Raw genomic sequence first — 22,548 nt, forward strand, 5'->3', positions numbered from 1 at the left:
TAATAGTGAATAATGCATGGTCAAACCTCAAAGATGAATATGGAATTTTAAAAGTATAGTGAGTAATTTAAAACGGAGGAAATACTTAAATATTGCAAGAACTTCTTAATTTTTAAGTTTTATATATTTTGTACAATTTTAAGAAGGCAACAACTAAGAAGCACCCATGGGACGACGTTAGATAAGTTAACTAAAAGTGAAAATACTAAACGAATCTAAGTTCCTTTTCAATATAAGTTGATGAAAACTCATAAGATATGAAAGTTGAATTAAAGTTATTTTTCAAGATCAAAAGATTATATCAAAACAAACTTTTAATTTACTAGTTGATCAACATACTACTCAGCTTGTGAAGTCGTGTGCGCCTATATACGAAGTAGCGATATAAAGATAAATTTGTCAAAAACAATCTTTTAAAAGGAAGATTTTGTCAGAAACAACCTTTTAATTTTTTTTTTGCCAAAAACAACCTTAAATAATTTTTTTTTTGTCAAAAGCAACCACATGATGTCATTCCGGTGTTGACTCATGTTTTCCGGCATTGACTTCTTACTTAACCCAATTTACTCTCATTTCCCTCCAATTTTATTCACTTGGAAACCCTTTTCCCTCCCTCATCTTCTACTAGCCTTCATATGCACGCGATGCGTGCGTTAATTTCAAAATTTGTTATTCTATTAGATACTCCATTCGTACTTTATTTATGATTAAACTTAAATGTGAAAAACTCAACAGTTAGATGAATTTAGATATATTAATTTGCTAATGTAAAAAAATAAAAAGGTTGTGAGTGATTGTTAACATTAATTTTTTGTGAATGAATATTGAACAGAAAGAACAAAAATAATGAGTTTGTTTAACTGAATTAAAGAGTATCAAAGGTAGTGAATGTTCAGACTTTTCATCTGCACGTTATGTATGCCATCGTTTTTTTATAAGGTATAAATATTTTGTCCATTTAATTTTCGATTGAAGTATTTGATGCATATACCATTTTTTTTTTTTGAGGGGGATGCATATACCATTTTAAACTTGTTTTAAATGGCAAGTTGGAATGAGAATTTTTAAATGATTTGTTTTTGTAATTTTTTTTTATTCCATTAATTAGATCAATTTTAAACTTGTTTTAAATGGCAAGTTGAAATGAGAATTTTTAAATGATTTGCTTTTGTAATTTTTTTTATTCCATTAATTAGATCATTAAGGTTATTTTGGTCAGTTCAAAAGAGGACACCACACCTCCTCTCTTGGCTTATATAATAGAGATAAACTGATTCCCTCATAAACTTTTTTCTCTCTCTATATATTCACTCAGAAATTCTTATAAATTCGAGAAATTTTGCAAAGATCTGGTTCTTCAAGGTTTGATTCCAGCTATTTTATTTCTCTGTCAATTGTACAATTCATATGTGTAAGTTAGGGTTTCTTTAATCTCTCGCAATTGTGCAATTTTTTTTACCTCTCCAATAATGCATGAATGTTGCAGCAACAATGGTGAATTGTGGGTGCGGAATACTGGTTGCGAGAAGGACTTCATGGACACATGAAAATCATGGAAGAAAGTTCATTGCTTGCAAGTTCTATAACCACGAAATTGGACAAAAGGGCTGCAATACCTTTGAGGGGGTGTTTGGTTCACTAGTTTTAGGTATGAGGTATGGGTTTGGAATGAACAAAACCCATACCTAGTGTTTGTTTAACTTATTTCTAAATTTTAAACCCATACCTCAAACCCATAAGGTATGGGTTTGGAAACCCATGGAGGGAGGTGGGTATGGCTCATACCTTACCTTTAGGTATCAAATAAAAGAAGATTTTTCATTCCTAAATGAAACCAAACACAAGGTATTAAGTATCAAGTTCCAAACCCATACCACCTTGGTTTCATTTCTGATTCCAAACCCACACCAATATATGAACCAAACACCCCTAAATGGGTTGACGAGGAGATACTGGATTGGCAAAAAGATGTCATTAATATTCTTATAGCTGAAAAACACAGGCTTGCTACTGACAATCACATCCTGACAATGAAGCTGAATTATGTTGCACATGAGAAGTGCATGTTAGCTAAGGAGGTGCATAAATTGAAGAAAAAATTAGTTTATGAATTAGAGAGAGAGAAAAAAAATGAGTTTATGAGGTAATCAATTTATAGAAGACGAGGGAGGGAAAAGGGTTTTCAAGTGAATAAAATTGGAGGGAAATGGGAGTAAATTGGGTTAAGTAAGAAGTCAACGTCGGAAAACATGAGTCAACACCGGAATGACATCATGTGGTTGTTTTTGACAAAAAAAATTGTTTTAGGTTGTTCTCGGCAAAAAAATAAAAATAAAAGGTTGTTTTTGACAAAATCTTCCTTTTAAGAGGTTGTTTCTGACAAATTTCTCCGATATAAATAAGAAGTATGAAAAAAATTATTCGATCCACAAGAATGACAATTTTAGTTGCAGAGAAATATAATGGAATTGTATTTGTTAGATTTAATTATTACTGTAGATATTATATGATCTTCAATCAATGAAATATTTTTATAAGTTTAAAACTATACATCAGTTTTATATTGGAAAATATAACAATTTTAACTTTTGTATTATTTACATACGTTACTTTGGTGAAATTTTCAATCAATATTGAATAAATGCTAATAATGCTACATATCATTAGATTTGGTCACTACATATTTTCTTAATATGAAAATCTTAAAAATGAATAGCGAATGAAGAATGTTAAACACTCTTTCAACGACCCTTTAAAAGGTTTTTTTTTAAAAAAAAAAGAAAGTTGGTGTGCCGTGCACGCTATGTATAGTTTTTTAAAAGAAACCTCATAAGTTAAAAACTATACATCAGTTTAACCTTGTACACAACCTTTTGAGTTGGTGTGCCTTACAAGCTAGTAGCCTAGCAAGGGATTCATCTTCAGACCAATTATCTTTCATAATAATAAAAAAATCGAAACCCCAACAACAATGTCCAGAATAGTGTCCATCCAACATCTATAACCAAACTCCTCATGTTGGAGATGGGCAAGCAAGTGAGCCACATTATTACCGGAACGTTTGACAAACGATCGAACTACTATATCAAAATAATTAATAAAATCAAGAATACCCTCAATAATCAGATAAAACTCACCAGAACCAAATAAAAGATGTTATTAGTCTAAGAGCATTAATAACTCGGAGATAATCACTTTCAACAAGAAGCTTTCGAACACCCAATTGCTTTCAACAACTCTTATCTCCCACTTTGACAATAACATTAACCTCAATTGATAAAGTATACTCCATCTGTTTTTTTTTAATCTTTTCTCAATTGAAATTTCAATAGTATTCATCCTTGGAGAGAATCTTCTTGATTTTTCTCAACTTATAAGAAAAAATATAGTCATACGGGATCTTGTTTGATTCGACTCAATTAGCAATTTTTTTTTGAGGAGACTCAATTAGTAATTTATTAATATATAATGAAATATATTTAAATTCAAAGAGATGCATTGAAAGATGCGCATATAAAAATAAGGATGACAAAAAAAAAGAGAGACAGAGTATTATCTATTTCAAAATTATATATTCCCTTCGTCCCAATTTAGTTGCTACATTTGCTTTTTCACAGTTTACTAGATGCAACTTCAAACACCAATATCTTGAGTTACATATATGAAAAAATTATATATTTGGAAAACACAAATTAAGACGAATCAAACAAAATCCAACATGACTATGTTTTTTCTTATGTATATGGAGTAAAAGATAGTCAAAGTTATGACGTGAATAGTGCTTACGGTAAAAATGTAGCAACTAAATTGAGACGGATAGAGTATACAACACATATTTTTTTGTTTTGGATAAAAGTACTTTTTTTTTTTTAATAAACAAAAGAAGGGAAATTCACCCTAACAATCCGAAAAAAGTGGAGAGAGAAATTCCTCCTACAAAGCATACGAAACCGCCAAAAAAAAAAGTCATCTCCTTAACAGTCTGCAGTTTCTACTTTCTATCCTCTGACCTCTAGTAGTAGCCAAAACCCAAAAGAAACAAAAAAGAAAAAAACAGGAAAAATAATAAAGCCGAAAAACAATATTTATATTCGAAATTATCGAGAATCGTGATAAAATTTGGTTTACCTCATTTTCTCTCTCATCGGAGGAGTTGTGGCGGCGTGGCTGTGACCTTGATGGATAATCAAGCTTCCACCAACAATAATCACAATTAACTCCGATTCAAAACCCTAATTTCACTGTAAATACAAAATTTCCCAATGTTTTCGTGGAATTTCGCGAAATCGGCGGAGGCAATTTTGTCTCGTTTCGCCATTAAAAGATTGTGTAAGTTCTTGCTGAAGAAGAAATTAGGACAATTTATACTCGGAGAAATCGATCTTGATCAACTCGATGTTCAACTTTCTGCTGGTATAATTCAGCTTACTGATGTCGCTCTTAATGTTGATTTTCTTAATCAAAAGGTATTCCTTTTATTTCCTACTTTTTTACGTTTTTTTCGGATTTTTTGTAGTGTTTTTGGCCGTTTTTTTGTTGAATTTTTGTTTTGATTGTTTCGTAGCATAAACTATGGTGAAGCTCGGTATTGATTATTAACAATTAGTATAGTTTCTGTTATATTTTTAAGTGTGTCATAATCATAATTGCATAGTTTCATTTGTCTATTTCGTTATAGAATTTATTCTCATACTTTGATTTTCAGATGTTTGAAGTGAAGTTATGGTAGAATATAATTTGGTTTCCGTTTTTGTTAAGCAAATGCATTATTGTAGGGGATGCTTACCCTGTGCCTTCTCTCGCAATTGATAATTTTTTTTTCCCGGATTTTATTGAAGGAATTCACAGTTTTTTTTTGCTAATTCTGTTGAATTATGTTTAGAGTATTTCATAACATAACCTACAGTAAAGCTTGGTACTAGATGATGTTAACAGTTGCAATAGTGTATATTACTTTTTTTTTTGAAGCCCAAATGATTATAATTGTAGAGTTTCTTTCGTCTATTCTGTGATGGAACTTATACTTTGGCTTTCAGATGTTGAATTGAAGTGATGGCTTATGCGAAATTTGGTTTATGGGAAATTTGGTTAAGCATATGCATTATTATAAGAGATGCTTATTCGCTGCATCATCCATGTTTAGTAGAAAAATTTATGGTGAATAATTTGTTATATTATACTTTCTCCGTTTCAAAATAGTCGCACCATTTGGCATTTGGTCACTATTCATGAACCAACTTTGACAAACCTTCCCTTACCATTATATAAGAAAAAACATACTCCCTCTGTCTTTTTTTATTTGCTACAAGCACTTTTTCACAAAGACCAAGGAGGGAGTGGGGACCATTGACATAAATGGAATTAACAAAAAAGCAAATAGGTAAATTGTGGGACCTATGTATTATATATGGAAACATTTACAAAATCAAGAAGGGAGTGATGGCAAATTTGTAAATAAAGTGTGGGACCTATGTACTATATATGGAAATATTTGCAAATGTAGCAAATAAATTGAAACACCCCTAAATGGCAAAATGTAGCAAATAAAAAAAGACGGAGGGAGTAGTCAAGTGGGATCTTTTTAAATTCTTCTCAATACGAGGATTTTAAATATCTAACTTTTTATAATTTTTACTTATATGCAATTAGAGATATTAACGTTCAAAAAGGCGTATTGACAAACGTGAAAAAGCAAACGGTGCAATTATTTTGAAACGGAGGAAGTATATACCACCTTTATAGGCCGTCCTAATCATGAGGCAGGCCTTGGGCTAATTATTAAAATCATTCCTAAAAATCTAAAATTATTATGCACGATTTAAAATTACAAGAACATACTTCATCCATTTCTCAATAAGTGAAACATAGAGAAAGTGGTGAGTTACCAAGGATGTAGAGAGAAAAAGTAGGGACCACAATAAAGTAGAGTGATGAAACAAAAAAGTTGTGGTCCCCTCTTGCTTTTTGGTGGCATATTTGTAATAAGAGTGAACTTCTTTTACCATTTAGAGCTTGTTTGCACTTATTGTGACTATTCAAAATAAGGGAAGTGTTTCACTTATTGAGAAACTGTGGTAGTATCTTAAAATTTTCATATTAATATTAATTTTAACAAATAAAAGTACCTAAATAAGGAAGGTTAGGATAATGTGACTAAAAAAAATAATGAATATTAAAATTTGGGGTCCTCTTAGAATGAGAAGCCCTGTATTATACGTCGCTTTGCACGTGACTCTTTTCGATGAACCTGCCCCTTTATAGAAACTATCTAATGAAGTACCTTTTATTTTCAAACAACTATTACTTTTTTTTAGCAACTCTATTGATTAATGAATCTCTAACTTTCATTATTTTGGGGTGGGCTGTGGACCCAACTCTGCCTTTGCGGCATGAAGTACCACCAATTCGATCACTTCATTACTCTGCTTCTTTGTTTGGTTAAAATAGTACACTGAGTTGATCAAGAACTTTGATTTTACATAGTGCTTTAGATTGAAAATCAGATTTAATCCAGTGATCAAAATATATCATTTATTGCTGAGACCGAAAACACCACAATCACTGCTAATTCCGTTGCCAGCATCCACTTGTTGCATTATTTATAACCCGAGGCAGTGACGGGGCAAAAAGGTGGTGGAGAGAAAGTGGGAAGTGAGAGAATGTGAGGGTGGTGGTGCTGGTAAATTTGCTGGTGGGGCAGTGATGTGAGGGGTTTTACTAGGAGTAGGGAAGGGGCAGAATTTTAGCATTTGTGGGTCGCTTTACTGGTGGAGCCGTGGAGTTTCCATTACTTTTGTTTCATGTGTAGTGTTTTCACACCAAACGATAACAAATAATAGTTGTCTAAAATTATTCATATGTGTCTTTGTACTTACAACCAATTAAGGAGGGGGATGGAGAGTTGTGACTTGTGAGGAGGGAGAATATATTGGTACACTGGTAATTTTCTGCAGAAATTACTTCATATGGCTTGATTGCAAGTATTATGACATTTTCATTTAAGGGAAGTGTTGCAAGTATTCTGAAACGGATGAAGTATTAGGTTATATGGTAGTTTTATCGAAGAATCTGGTATATAATACACTGCTCCATGAAAATTTTCTTTCTATTATGTAAAACTTGGTATATCCTGCTTCTTATCACATGCTATTACATATTTTTTTAGTTATGCAAAAGCTTCTCTGTTCATTTCAGTTGGCGCAAGCATCGATATTTAGATTGAAAGAAGGATCAATCCGCTCGCTGTTAGTAAAAATGCCTTGGAACGGTAAAGGATGTGAAGTTGAGGTGGATGAGCTTGAGCTTGTGATTTTCCCATGCTCCAATGACAGTTCATGCGAGGGCTCTAAAACTCATGACTCGAGTGAAGAGTGCTGTGTAAGTCATGACTCGGGAAAGGGTGAACATGATTTTGTCCACAAGTCCTCTACTGCTTCTGTCAATGTACATGAAGGAGTCAAGATAGTTGCTACAATGGTGAAGTGGTTATTGACAAGCTTCTGTATCAAAATAAAGAGTGTGATTGTTGCATTGGATGTTGGGTTAGAAGGAGATATGGAGAAAGAAAGGCCTCATGACGCATTGGTATTGCGAGTTGCTGAAATTGAATGTGGAGCTTGCATTTCTGAAGAGAGGAACTTAACTGATTGTTCAAATGCTGAAAATTTTCTGGGGATAAGCCACCTGACAAATTTTCTGAAATTCCAAGGAGCTACTGTTGAACTTCTTAACATGAATAGAGGTGACAGTCAAACATATCCTGCTCCTCAAGCTGCAGCCATCGACTCCTGTCTGCCTAATGCTTCAAAACATCTGTTGACTGGGGAAAGAGATGGTTTTGGTGGCTCTATGAAGCTGTCTATTCCTTGGGAGAACGGCTCTTTAGATACTCGCAAAATGGATGCAGATGTTAATTTGGATGCTTTAATATTAAAATTACAACCCGACACCCTAAAGTGGATACTGGGTACCTGGGAATTGCTTGAGAACTATGAGAATAACAAGTTTGATAATATTATTAACGAGCCTTTGGATCCAGCTCTCTCTGATTCAACATCTCAGTGCAATCTACCAGCTTTACCTTCTTCCGCACAGTCTATTGAAAATAGTACACCAGGTTTTATGAGTTCAGTTAATGTCAACATTCCACCGAGAGAAGAAATCGTTACAGATGTTCTTTTGAAAGAATCATGTTTCATTTTGGATTGGGTGCCCTTTTCTACTGGAAACTGTGAGAACAAGGGAATTGAAGAGGCAGATTTAGGAGCCAGGTTCTCTTACTTAACTTTATGCTGATGACATGTATAATGAGTTCTAACATCTAATCAAGGCAAAATCGATATGTTGATGAAACTTATACGTATTTGTTTGTGTCTTTGACTCGTAATTTGAAGATATTTTGCCATCATAAATTAAAGCAGCTCATCTGCTCATCTCATCTTGTCAAGTATATTGGGTAGTTGAATCACAATTTCTTTTACTTGGTTCTCAATCAGTTTGTCCTTTTTTTCCTGTCTGCAGTGTAGATCAATTTTTCGAATGTTTCGATGAGATGAGGAGTTCCCAGTTCGCCTTGGGGAGCAGTGGAATGTGGAATTGGACATGCTCTGTTTTCAGCGCGATATCTGCTGCATCAAATCTTGCTTCTGGATCTTTCTATGTTTCTACTGGTATGTTCAATTTCTTAACCTGGTGATAACTCGTAAGTTGTTTGCCTTGACATACTTTGCATCTATAAAAGTCTATCACACTCTTTCCACCTTTATGCACACAGCTGTAGCCTGTAATAAGCATGTGAATGAACCTGGCATAGACTAGTAAAGTAGAAGGTACTTCCTCTTGTTTGTGCAGAATTCAATGATTACCTGAAACTTTTGAAATAGAGTTCTGTATATCACCTCGGAAAAATTAGCTTTATTCTTTTAAATTTTTTTGACGATGTTGTTTGTACTACGCAGACCTTGTATCCTTATCCTTTTTGTGTAGTGTTTATTTTTTCAGTAAGATCAATAACACCAAATGGATAATTAGAGGTGCGTGAGCCCTATGATGAAATTCATTGGAGAAAAAATTAGCTTGACAGATCATCGTTCCAATCGTTGAATGAGGACTGTGGGGGATATTACAGAAATTTTTTTGCTATTAGAATTTGTGCACTCTAACAATTGTGCTCTTTGTCAGTGATGAAGCTATGAATTTGTTCTGTAAGTTATTATGTGGTGTATAAATATTTTTAGTTGAGTAGAAGAATGAGAACAGAAGAAGCATGCTTTTTTAATGAATGTCCTGTAATGGAATTGACTTTGAAGATCTTTTGCACTATTATGTTGTGTGTTATAATTTATATTTTAAATTACTCATAATTATATGACTAGGGTTTACCATTTCTTGATCTTGAGGTCATTCTGATTTTCTGACTGCACTTCTCAATGGTCTTTTTGAGCTGCTGATTGCCTTTTCTGCTAGGAACTTGAATTTCAGTAGTGATTTTACTGGAAATGTCTCTCTTTCTCAAGTGTTCTGCTAGCAAATTTGCATGCTTTAGTGCTGTAATTTTTTTTTTCCTTCTCTCTGCACAGAGCAGCAGCATGTGGAAACAAATCTCAAGATAAATCTTGTTGGACTGTCAACAAATTTTTCCTTTTCTGATGAAGATCAGTTGGCTCAGCACAAGCCAGCTGATGAGCAAGTTGATACATATTTTGATGTCCATTATCTGGGTTTGAGATGTGAAGACATTCTCATAGGCGTCCTGGTAAATACTTGTGCTTGAAGTTTTAGTGTCTCTTGTTTCTGGTTCCAGGTTTCATGGTCACTAAACTTTGATCATCTGGTAAAGTAAACAGGTACATCCTCAAGAGTGGAAATTGGAAGCTACTGTCAAGCACATCGTGTTAGATGAGTACTTTAGTCGAAATGCAAATTCTGTAGATTTCAATCTGCGTGGTAATGAGGAAAGATTTAGTGGTCAAAATGGTATGATCCGAGCGTTGCAAGATGAGGTTCTAGGTGTTCTTCCTTCAAGGTGCTTCTTTTCTGGGTCATCATTTGATGCATCCAAGATTGGGAATGGTCCCTCTAGTTTATCAAGTACACAAAACTGTGCTTGCGGCAGCAATACAGTGAAGGCTACCCTGTTTGAAACTTCTGGTGTAAATAGTTTTCTTTTTGCTGCAAGTTCAAAATCCTCTGATGATCGGCTTACTAGGCGTGTTTCCTTTTCATTAAAGCTTCCACCTTTCATCTTGTGGTTGAATTTTGACTTAGTGAAAATGGCATTGGATATTTCAAGGGAAGTTGTAAATTGTGACAGACTGGACACATCTGGGGCTGAGTTTTCTTCTGCAGCCTTTGAAGAGAAGCATAGATGTTATCCTCCTCCTAATGTCCCGGTTGCATCTTGGAAGGGAAGCGTGGGAGGAAGCATATTTCTTCCTCAAGCTAGAATTATTTTATGCTTTCCGTTCAAAAATACTGGAGGTTATAGAAGCTACATCTCCTGTAATCAATTTATTGCTGTTGATTTCTCTTCCCCATCTAATTTCGGAGATTTGAAAGGTGAAGAGTCTGTTCTTGTTCGAGAAAGTATATCTTGGAAGAATTATTCTCCATCACCATCTCACTCAGTGCATCTAAATGTTGTTAATTTGGACGTTTACCATATTACTTGTTCTGTGGTTGACCATATAGTTAGGTCTACTGAGTCGGAGAGTAGGCAATTTTATTCGTACAAAATTCTGTCCCTTGGGAATGGGACACATTGGGTTGGCTTGATCAGTATGCTTTGGCGCGAAGATGCAAAAACTGGTGCTTGGATCATGAAGAGTGCAAAGAGTTTAGTAACATCCGATGGGCCAGCAAGTAAAGTGTCATCTGCAACAAGTGATTACGATTTTGCTTCTGTATCAACCAGGGAACATAAGGGGGATTCATCTTCCCAAAAACAGAAGGAGCTGATACTGAGCTCCAAATTCTGTATACATATTTGTGTACCTGCCGTGGTGGTTACTCTCTGCAGGTCTGAGTATTTATCTGTTTTTCACCTTTTGAATCATGCCATGGATGCATTGTCCAGTGCAGGTGGTGACACAGCTTATGACATTAGAGGAACAAGTGTAAACCAATCATCAGTCGTTCTTGAATGTGGTCTGGTGGAAGTTTATATTGAACTGGAGCAAGGGGATGGGCCTAAAAGCTCATTGGAGAGGGAACTTCCTGGGTCATGGCACAAGTTAAGGCTGGAAATCCAGTATTTTCAATTGCTTTCTGTTGCTGATGTTGGGGCTGTCAATGATGCTACCTTTCTCTGGGTATCCCACAGGGAAGGGAAGCTGTGGGGTTCTGTTACTTCGATGGCAGATCAGGATATTCTTCTAATCTCTTGTTTCAATAGTTCAAATGGGCGTGGAGATGGAGAAGGTTCAAATGTTTTATCCTGCAACCATGCTGGCACTGATTTTATGCACTTGTCCGACCCCGAGAGTTTCCATAACTTTATGTCAATTGTTTTGAAATGTGGAACTATTGTTGCGCCAGGAGGACGCTTAGATTGGCTGGATAAGATAATTTGTTTTGTTAGCTTGCCATCTCCTGAAATAGGTGAAACAGCAGACTGCAATGGGAAGAAAGTGGAGCCTCAGAATGTTTCGTTACTTTTGAAATTTACCGATGGGGCATTGAGCTATGAGCCGTACTTTTCGGAGTTAGGAGTCAATGGAGAATGTCTCAATCCTAAGTCTCGTATTTCTATTGGCCTTGATGATAACCGATGTGATCCATATGTTGCTTGTCTACTGGCTGCATCATCTTTAACACTTTCAAGTACAATGGTAGCAGGTAGTCTAGAAAATGATTATCATATCAGACTGCGAGATGTGGGTCTTCTTCTTCATGAAGCCTCAAAGCAGGAAAAGGTCGTTGGTGAATATGGTGTTGGTCATCTACATGAACTTGGCTACGTCAAAATTGCCGGGGAGGCTGTAGTTGACGCAATCTTGAGAATCAATTGTGAAAATGACGTTTACTGGGATTTAACATGTTCTGAATCTCATGTTGTTTTCAGTACCTGTCATGATACAACACTTGGTCTAATACGTTTGGCTTCTCAAATTCAGCAGCTTTTTGCTCCAGACATCGAGGAGTCTCTTGTGCACTTGCAGAACAGGTGGAATTCTTCAAAACAAGTGCAGGGAGAGGAGGATGATATTACAATATCAGAAACCAGCAGCAATTCTTCCCCAAGGATATTGCAGGCGCAGCAACTTGCTCCAGATTCAAAGGTTGAATCTCGGCTGGCTAACTTGATGGGAGAAATATCTGAAGATGCCTTTTTGTTTTGTCAAAAAACCATGAACTCCCTTGACAGGTCAGAATTCGGTGCAGTTGAGGGAATCGATGGAGGTATATGTCATGAGAGGCATAGCGTCACTTATCCGTATCATGAAAATTATATGGAAGATGGTCATTCGCCAATTCTGCAGAAATCGAAGATTATGGAAGGCTATAGCCTGTCAGGTTTAAGATCATTGTCAGAACTAACAGTTAACAGCCATTTTACAGAAGGTAATATTCGGTCAAATTCGGACAGGGGAAATGTTGATGTTCAAAGAGGAAAAAGTGGATGGTATGGGAGTAACTCTTTGAGAATTTTCGAAAATTATGTTCCAGATAGAACAAGTCAATCTCGTTCGAAACAGCTGTTGGAAGGCCATCTTAAGGAAGATAATGTTTGCCAAAGATTTAAAGGACGCTTATCTCTGAGAAATGTTGATATTAAATGGCGTATGTACGCGGGTTCTGACTGGCATGACTTGGGGAAAACCGTCCGGCATTCTGAAGATATCTATGGAAGGGACGGATCTGTATGTCTGGAGCTTGCACTATCTAACATGAATATCCATTGTGACATCTTTCCAGATGGGGACTTGTGTGTATCTAAACTTTGTCTTTCTATCCAAGATCTTCACCTTTATGACAAAAGCAGAAATGCTCCTTGGAAACTGGTATGACCTTTGGCCTCTTTTTAGGTTTTTGTTGTGTGATTCTTTTGAAGAGCATAACTATTGACATTTTTTTTCCTATCCTACAAGATGCTCGGGTATTATAATTCTAAGGAACGGCCTAGACAATCGTTTTCGAAGGCATTCAAACTTGACTTGGAAGCTGTCAGACCAGATCCCATGACTCCTCTTGAGGAATACCGGTATGCAACTCTTTTGTGGTCTATGGGACTCTTCTATGCTTTCAGTAGAGCAGCGACACTTTTCATCTAACATTATCTTTTTTGTTTTTTTGTTGATTCTTGTACTTTATTATTTTTAAAGAATTTGTGGAAGTGAATGGTGGGACTATGTCCTTCAAGTGCTAGCCAAAAGGGAAAGGGATCCGATAGAAATTTGCATTTCTGACAGTCAATCTGCTTGGTATTGGTTCCATTTTTGGTAGTTGTTATTTTAAGGTTAAATAAAGGATGATCATTAGAACTTTTGGTACTGCGGGTCTGGTTTACATTTACCCCTTTCTAATCTACTGCCTTTCTAGGTTACGCACACGGATTAAAGACTTGTTATTTATTACGTTGGTATGAAAATTGACATATAATGTGGGACACAAGAAGTTAGGAAGTGGTCGGATGATATGGAATGGAGGAAATGATCATCAAAACAAGCAAAAGATGATTGACTAATTTTTTTTTTTGGAGAGAAAGTTATTATTGCACTTTCTGTAATGTGCAGTATGTACTGTCTCTGCTTCTGCCAAATGTTACTGAAAATCATGACACCTATCTGAATTCTGAGAAGCCTTATCTTTTTTTTCTTTATGCTGCATTCATATTTTGGTTTCTCTTGTTAGGTTTATACATTCTTCCGCATATATTTTTCAATCCATATAGGCAGTTTCTGTTCCTTTTATACTCACATAGTCAAATTCTTTTTATCTACTAGATTGTTTGCTGCTAGTTAGTTATCCACTCATAACCTCTTCTGTTCTGATTGACTGCTGGCTGTTCCTCTTTCACTTTTTCTTTCTTTGTAATTGTAATAACAATTAGTTGGATCTGCAGGTTACGTGTAGCTGTCCTTCCAATATTATTGCATCTTCACCAAAGCCAGCTTGATTTTCTTATCTCCTTCTTTGGAGGTCAGTGCCCGCCAGATGATCCCTCTCAGAGCGATACACAAGATTCGAATTCATTAGATATAACCTTAGCTAAAGATAACAAGTTGAAAGGTGTTGGCCTCGCTGATGAGGCATTGCTTCCATTTTTTCAGGCAAGTAATTACCTTTTTCTTCATTGTTCCCAAGCTTCTGATTGCTTTTCTGCTATTTGTTTAAGATAATATTCTTAAACAGGTTACATACCAATCCTAGTTGTATTATATAGGGATCACGGCGATCACCAAATTCGAGGAGACTTGCAGAAGTTAAATACTTCCTCCATTTCTTCTTAATTTCAATGTTTTGACTTTTGCACTTTCATGCACTTACTTTGACCGGAAATTTGTGAATTATGTACAATACAAATTTCAGCATGTAAGTTGTTGTTGGATTTATCTGAATATATATTTACAAGATTTCAATATGTTATAATTTTCACATATTATATATAATTAGAGATATCAATGGTCAAAGTTGTATATCGGCAAGTGTGAAAGTCAAAAGGTTGCAACTAAAAAAATGGAAGAAGTATATAAGTGTGTCACGCTTGTCTGTGAATTGAGAAGACCTAAGGCAATGTAGAGAAGAGTAGTGGAGAAATCAAATGTCGACCAGGCTTTCCAGGGTTAGCAAGCGTAAAAGGTAGGGTGTGGATAAGGAGCTTGTAGTTAGTTTATTAGGCTTTAGAAGCCTAGTCTGTTTAGTGCTGGAACTGAATGTTGTTTTTGAACTTGTAGCAATTACTGCTCTTTGTTAAGGGTTGGCGTTGTTATGAGAGAAGTGCTACCCTTGCCTAGGCCTGTATGGACATCTGACACGTATGGTTTTTCTTCTTAGAGATAAGGAAGTATTATCCTCTCAAGTCTTCAGTGCAGGGTGATTGATTTTAGTCACATAGGTTTTTTTACCTTTACCCTCCCCTTCCCTTCCCAAATAAAAAATGGGAAGTGCTGAGAAATTAAGTTATATATTTTAGTCAGACCTTGCATCTAAACTGTAAAAATAAATGATAGTAGTCTTTATCTCTTACTAAGAGATTGAACTAAACATGCGAAAGGAGTTGTCCGTTTGGATAGCAAGATTTAAAAATTGTGGATCTGACCGTCGGTGATTTTGTGGAACATCTGTCGGACTTTATTGTGGATTTTCTCTGTATTCAAGCAATATCTTGGTGGAGGAACAAGGCCAGATTCATTTGAGTGCACACCAAGGAATAGGATACACAAGGATGACCAAAAAAATCGTTAATTTGGTGCGCTACTGTTTTACATGCAGCGGTTTTCAATGAAATCAATTTAAGATGTGCGTAAATAGCTCATCATGGGAAGCCATATGACTACTGAGTAAAAATGTATATTTTTAGTTACAAGGGTGAAAGGGTCTGAATGGATCACGTGCTGTATTGTGGGAAATTTGGATGAGTGTTGTTTGCCTTTCATAAACTCACCTTTTCTTGTAGCTCTCATCAATGAGTCAGTTAAGCATCTAATATCCCTTGTTCCTTCTGTTTGTCGTACTAACATTTGAAGCTTCTCTTGCTCTTTTTGTGGGATGTTCATTGTGGGCGTTCAGATTGTAGTAGGTAGTCCCATCAGCTTTTTCCAGACCCTGTACTAGCCTGGCTGTCTTAAATCTTTGATCTTGTTGCTGGCATTAAATCATTTTGCAATTTGAAGAGGCTTTTTCTTATTTGGTCCAAGTGTATGAATATGCAATGTTGTCTTCAGTCTTCACTTCTACGTTCGATATATATTCCGGTGAATTAATATCGTTTAATTTTCTGCAGAAGTTTGACATATGGCCTATTATACTTCGAGTTGACTACTGTCCTAGCCGTGTTGACCTCGCGGCGTTAAGTGGAGGGAAATATGTGGAACTTGTAAACCTTGTGCCGTGGAAGGTAATATTTTGCTATGTTTATTGTGTTGATAACTTGATACTTGTAGATGGTATCTAGTGGTTAAGTTGATGCAGTGATTTGAGTTTGTTGCAGAAAACCTTGAAACATGTAGAAGATGTATGGATGTAGACTGGAGATAGGAAGGAAATGTGGGAGAAGTTGTAATTTATACGAGGGATTTAAGTTTGTTATATCTGGTTATAATACTAATTTTATGGAAGTGATTCTTTTACATTTTAATATGATCTATTCTCAAGTTCTATACCTGCTATGCAAAATAGTTATTCTTTTTTGGCAATTTGATTGAGGGTAAGAGGAACTTTTGTAAATTCTTGACGCAGGGAGTTGAGCTACATCTTAAGCATGTTCAAGCTGCTGGTGTTTATGGCTGGGGTAATGTATGTGAAACAGCAATCGGGGAATGGCTGGAAGATATTTCTCAAAATCAGGTTTTTCAGAATTCATTTTATTCACATGACAATTCTGATGAATTCTGCCATTCTGATTTGTGTCTTTGAGTCTTCATTTAAAGAAGTTATTCTTCTTAAATTGTAGATCCATAAGCTATTGCAAGGCCTTCCTACTGTTCGATCAATTGTTTCTGTAAGCTCTGGTGCTGCAAAGTTCGTTTCATTGCCGGTGAAGAATTATAGAAAGGATCATAGATTAGTGAAGGGTTTACAAAGAGGTAGGTAGCTTATAGAACTTGCCTTATCTGCTTCCTATCATGTCAATAACGGATAACCTGCTTTGGATTTTATAAACTTGTGACCTAATTGTAGTTCTTGTGGTTTATTTGTCATTGTCTTCAAAAAATCGATGTAAATTTGCCTCTTCTTAATATATATACTCTGAATCGTTGATGACTGAAATGTGGATAAGATTGCTGGTTGTGTGAAATAACATTAAAGTGTGTGGTGTGTCTACTAAACTAGATGTTAGATCTATTTGATTTTGTAATGGATCCATTTGCGTGTAGGGTATTGCTAATTCCTCTCATACCTTGATATCCTTCTTATAGCTGATCTTCAAACAGATTCCAAGAGGATAGATAGAATATTAAGATACCTCACTTTTGAAATTGTCGATCATGTTGTCCTTTAGTAGTGAATTAGTACTCTTTTCCAACGAGCATATTGGTATCTTGGGATCATTGTGGAAAAATAAGGGCATATGTATCTTTCAAATTTATTATTGGATAACGTGCTGTGTAACAATGCAGGGGCTTTAGATAATTACTATGTGATGAATTCTAACAGAGCAATACTAAAGTAATACTTCCTCCATTCTTTTCCTATTGCAACATATGATTTTTATACCATTCATTCACTATCCTTTCACCATCAATTGTGATTTTGACATAAGGAAATCTGGAGTCTTGTTAGATTCATCTCAATATATACTTTCAATATGAAGTATGAATTTTATAGTTTTTACTAAAAGTAATTAAAAATATTAATGGTTAAGGTTGTGCATTGGCAAGTGTGAAAACTCATATGTTGCAAAAGAAAAAACGGAGGAAATATATTTCAAGGCTCTTTTTTAGCTGGAGCTCCGGTATCAGGCTGATCTGATTTTTGGAATCATCCAAATTTATACTTAAGTTTGAGTTAAGAATATAAAGATTTGATGCCTGTGAGGCACCCCTAGAAATTTCCAAGTTGAGTTCCTAGTGAGGAGGGGTGGTTTTCCTGCGACATTATGACACGTCAATTAGAAAAATAGAAAATTTCCCATCAACGCACTTGGCACTATTCTACCATCACCATAAAAGTCACTACTGCCTGCCTCCCATTGCTCACTCGGCGCCTTATTCTTGCCTTCTCAAGTTCTCACAACCTCCTCGCCTTTTTCCTCCTTGACCCACATCGCCTCAGCCTCAGGCAGCCACCCATTATAACACAAGCACCCCACATCTTTCTTTCTCCTCTAGTCATCCCTCTTTTTCCATCACCGTAACCACCACCAACTTTGAACTACGAGTCATACTTTATGGAGGCCATTAGTGCATTCTTTTTTGGCTACCTAAGTTCCACATCTGGAATTTTGGTTTTATTTTAAAAATCAGTCATCAATTCTATCTTTGCCTCAATGTTGAATATTTGAGAGGAAGACGAGTAAGAGGGTAGTCGAGAGGTGGATTTGTACTGAAATTCCATGCCGAAGAGAACAGAGAAGTGGGTTGACTTGATTAACGATAGCTTCCCAGATCTCTGCTGGCGCTGCAGTGTGCTTATTGGAGAACAGTGTTGGGTTAGATGACAAGTGGCGTGGGTTTGGGCTAAAGTGTCTTGTGGAGTCTGCCGTGGTGCTGGAAACTTTTATTATTGGCAGAGGTGAGTAGCTGGTTTTAATGGAGGGCTGCACATTGAGGAGTCAAGGAGGACATGGGAGGGAGGAAAGAGAGGCACTGGAGGAAGTAGCAGACAAAAGACAAAGTTAGGGTGATTGAGGCTTTTCTATTTCCCAATATAGATATCAGGTGTAGTTTCTGGGCATCAACTATGGGTTTAATTCAATTCATTCCTATACTGATACCTGAACATGAACCAAATGCAGTCTGATATCAATAGGATGGACGCACAGATTAGTAGAAAATAATCTGCCATGATTGTGAAGTAAACACTGAAAATTGTGTATTAAATCTTTGAGAAGTTCTATATCCTTCTTTATAATCCGTTCTTTCAGCATAAGCATATTATATTACTTGAATTGTTTTAGGTTTCACTAGGTTTGAAGATTTTCACATTGCCTGCTTGGTTTGGTGGCTATTTATTCTGTCTACATGTAAGACCTATTTCAATATTATGCTGAGGGGCCATTGGTTTTTGTTGTCTTCAACAAAGGAAAACAGATTGTGTTCCTCCTTTTCCTCTTTCAGTGTTTGGCTATTTTCTTAGTTGTTTTCCTTTCACCAGTAGCTCCATTTCTCGCGATTTGCTTTCGCCCAACTTTGGTTTTAGCTCACATAATATTGTAAACTTACATCGCCTTCTCCCTAAGAAACTAACCGATCACTGCTGCTGGCTACACAAACCCCACCCCTCTGGCACCACTCTGTTGCCTTTGTTTTATATTTCCTCCGTTTATCTTTTACTCGCAACGTTTCCCATTTTAGTAAGTTGTATGTTACTTGCAACGTTGACATTTTTGGCAATATATTCTCTCTCCTAGCACAGGGGTGTTTTTGATCTCTTTCTATCTCTCTCCTGCCCATTCTTGTGCCAAACTTCAATGTTGCAAGTAAAAGAAGAACGAGGAAGTATATTTTAGAACCGTCGCTTAAATACGAGATTTTCTGTATGTGTGTATACAACTATGCAAGTGCAATGGCAAATAATTTTGTTTCTTAACATGAACTATCTTGCTTCTCATGTATCAGGGACTGCGGCATTCCTCAAGAGCATTTCACTTGAAGCTCTTGGACTTGGTGTGAATTTGGCAGCAGGGGCTCATGAGATTTTGCTTCACGCGGAATGTATTCTCACGAAAATTCAGCCATCTTTACCCCATCCTATTAGAAGCAATCTCAAGGCTAACCTGGGATCTGTAGGGTCTGATCAGCCAGAAGATGCTCAACATGGACTTAAGCAGGTGAACATTATACCCTGCTGCACTCATCTGTTTTTACATCTCGTATTCATTTATTGCATTGACTTTTCTCTCATAAATATCTTAATTTGTGTAATTCCTATGCGATTTCAACTACATTTGAGAATTCTCAACTATACTTTTGCCTTGTGGGATGACCAAAATTGATAAAATTTTGTGAAGGTTTTGTTCTTCTGATCTCAGTGGGTTAACACTCAGCTGGATTCTGCTTAAGTGCTTATTATTCTTTGGAGTCTTATATATTCTGTTTGAAATCTATTGTATTTTGGATCAAAGATAAATCAGAATAAGACCTGAGTTGTTGATATCATTAGTGAGCTTGTACGTTCATATTTGTTTGAACGTCCATGGACGACAAGTCGACCATCACTACCCTACCTGCCCTTTTGGACATCACTGTTTCCTCTGTGATTTCAGTATGACCCTCCCTTTCTTGCACCCGTTCTCCTCCCCTTTTCCTTCTCAAGCTCCTCTTCCCTTCTCTTTTGGCACTGGGTCACTTCCTATTCCCCCTTGAAGTAGATTGAAGAAGAGATCTGCTTGATGGAGTATTGAAGCAGGAGATGATTTGGTTGATGAAGTAGATGGAAGAAGGGGTTGACAGCGGTGGGAGACAAAGTCGGAGGTTGTCTTTGCCAGTGGTGATATTGAGAGGTTGGGTTGTGATGGTGGTTGGCTATGGTGGTAGGGGAAAAAGAAGAAGGATGGAGATATGTTGGTGGGGATGGGGGTTGGTCAGGGTGGGATCTCTTCTCGGTTAAGAAGAAATAACAGGGCGGGAATCGGGCTTCCCCTTCCGAGGTGGGATGTCTTCCCTGGTGATGACCATGGTAGCACTGGGTTGAGGAAGAAGTGGATGGAAGGTCAGATGGGTAATTGGGTAGGAGGAGAGAGAGTGGGAGGCCAGGCACAGGAATGCGGGACTGTGGGTTTAAAGAAGTGATGTGGTTAGGCAATTTCCAATTGGAATTAACTGTACCACAATGGCTTGCATTAGAAAGCGTCAGATAGATAGGGACAAAGGAGGTATTCATTGGTAAAAACTTTAGGTGGGTTTTCAATTGGGATTTTCCTTGCTTCTTTTCAAATTAACAAGTGACTGGAACTTGTGCGTTTTAATTGCCACCTTGTGTATCAATTGAAGGTTTATATACGGTGATTGGCCTGCTCTATTGAAGGTTTATATACTTGATTCGCCTGCTTTGAATGAGAAAATAGGACTCTATTGGTTATATTTGTGCTTCTATATTTTGAAACATGTTTCTACTAAGAAGCTACATTTGACTGTTAGTAGAATCTAGTAAAAGATTAACTATACAAGTGCAAAGACGCTCTTTTAGGCTTCAAAATTCATTCCAAAGATCGGAAGTCTGCGTCTGCTAGACCCTTAATCGAAAAGGAAATTGCAAGTGATAGACGAAAAACTCAGGTGTTTCTATTTACGTTACAATATAATATTTTGTACGTGTAGCATATCTCCGTATATCATCTTGTATCCTTTGCAACTGCTTAATGGTAGATGGTCTTGTCACTTGTGGTTTAAGAGATCTGAGAATTTTTGTAATTTGGTTGATGTTTGTGATTTTTATCAGGCTTATGAAAGTCTTAGTGACGGCCTTGGAAAGACTGCCTCGGCATTAATTCATACTCCCATGAAAACATATCAGCGAGGTGGTGGTGCTGGTTCTGCTTTTGTGAGTGCAGTCAGGGGAGCTCCTGCTGCTGCCATAGCTCCTGCTTCCGCTGCTGCACAAGCTCTGCGCTGTGCCCTTCTTGGTGTCAGAAACAGGTCTCTATACCAATCATAGTTTCCTGAACTTTCCCTGGGCCATTGTCCAATTCACCTGTACTCATCCCTGCTTGATTTGCTTGCAGCCTTGATCCCGAACATAAGGAAGAATCTCTGAACAAGTATTTGGGGTCATCTCGATCCTGGAAGAAAAGTTGAATGTACTGACGCATTCTCAATGTTAATTGCGGACTTTATTTTCAGCAGGAATTGAAGGTTTCCTAAAGTGATAATTGAGCTTATATGAGTTTCCTCAAAGCTTTGGAGTCAGTTGGGCAGAGTCAACATTTGCTTCTTCCGATCCTTGTGCACTTCCTATATCATGTGAGTTCAGAAAATCAGCTTCATTGTTTTTGAGTTATTTTCTTTTGGCCGTCAATTTTTTTTTTTTGGTATTTATTGTACAAATTATCTGTGTTCATCAACTTGCCGAGCATATTATAATGTATGATTTAAGATTTCCACTCCGCATATTTCATGTGCATGTCAATGTCATCTTGGCTAGTTTTGTTAAACGCAGCATGGCTTTTAAGTACTCGAATACTCATGGGCCAATTTGGAATGCTTTGTCTTCAGGTGTAAATTTGGCCTGATCAAACAAATTCTTCACCAGTGGAGTGAATAGCTAGAGATAGTCGCTGTACATGTTGTAAATAGTCATTTATTGGTGGTTAAATTATTAGCAGCACATAAGAGCCTTGTATTTTACCTTTTGTGCATAGTGAGAGCATAGAGCATAGAGATGTGTTTCTTCTTTATTCCTTAATTCTTTAGAAGCTGCATTCGTCAAGTCGTAATGTGGTTTCTATTTGATGTACATAGTTTGCTTTAGTTAAGCATGAGTACGATAATTTGTTTAAATGCGTTACTAAGTTTGGTGAGAATTGTGTACCAAATATCAATGTTATCATGATGAGAATCTGACAATTGGTACTCCATCCCGATTCATTTGCGCGTCTCCTTCCCGAGTTGTGCCAATCAAAATGCCAGAATTTACATTTTGGTTTGTCCCAATTTATTTGCCAAAATTCTCATTTTGTTTGTTGCAATTTATTTGCCATGTACCCTAATTTGGGTATATGATGTTACA

The 22,548-nt window shown here is 36.5% G+C and overlaps 1 protein-coding gene across 2 annotated transcripts; it reads left to right on the plus strand.

Moving 5' to 3' along the window:
* Positions 1 to 3,834: 3,834 nt before the first annotated feature.
* Positions 3,835 to 22,400, plus strand: LOC104904479 (autophagy-related protein 2). Of its 2 annotated transcripts, XM_010692735.4 has the most exons (14): positions 3,969 to 4,466; positions 7,195 to 8,270; positions 8,521 to 8,669; positions 9,579 to 9,754; positions 9,846 to 13,001; positions 13,089 to 13,201; positions 14,063 to 14,270; positions 15,944 to 16,057; positions 16,399 to 16,506; positions 16,613 to 16,745; positions 19,440 to 19,651; positions 21,262 to 21,458; positions 21,545 to 21,782; positions 22,035 to 22,400. In XM_010692735.4, the coding sequence occupies exons 1-13, from the start codon at positions 4,263 to 4,265 to the stop codon at positions 21,615 to 21,617; spliced, it is 5,919 nt and encodes a 1,972-aa protein (XP_010691037.1). In that variant the 5' UTR covers positions 3,969 to 4,262; the 3' UTR covers positions 21,618 to 21,782; positions 22,035 to 22,400. The 2 variants fall into 2 exon arrangements, with proteins under 2 accessions (XP_048492687.1, XP_010691037.1); XM_048636730.2 differs by lacking the exons at positions 16,613 to 16,745; positions 19,440 to 19,651; positions 21,262 to 21,458; positions 21,545 to 21,782; positions 22,035 to 22,400 and adding an exon at positions 14,353 to 14,799 and having other exon boundaries at positions 3,835 to 4,466; positions 16,399 to 16,503.
* Positions 22,401 to 22,548: the final 148 nt, after the last annotated feature.

This window comes from Beta vulgaris, chromosome 9, assembly GCF_026745355.1.
Source record: "Beta vulgaris subsp. vulgaris cultivar EL10 chromosome 9, EL10.2, whole genome shotgun sequence".
NCBI lineage: Eukaryota > Viridiplantae > Streptophyta > Magnoliopsida > Caryophyllales > Amaranthaceae > Beta > Beta vulgaris.

Bases quoted from the DNA above. Each gene is read 5' to 3' on its own strand.
- LOC104904479 (XM_010692735.4), top strand. From the start codon at position 4,263: ATGTTTTCGTGGAATTTCGCGAAATCGGCGGAGGCAATTTTGTCTCGT. The intron at 13,002-13,088 runs GTATGACCTTTG...CTATCCTACAAG, and splicing joins GAAATGCTCCTTGGAAACTG to ATGCTCGGGTATTATAATTC. The intron at 19,652-21,261 runs GTGAACATTATA...GATTTTTATCAG, and splicing joins CTCAACATGGACTTAAGCAG to GCTTATGAAAGTCTTAGTGA.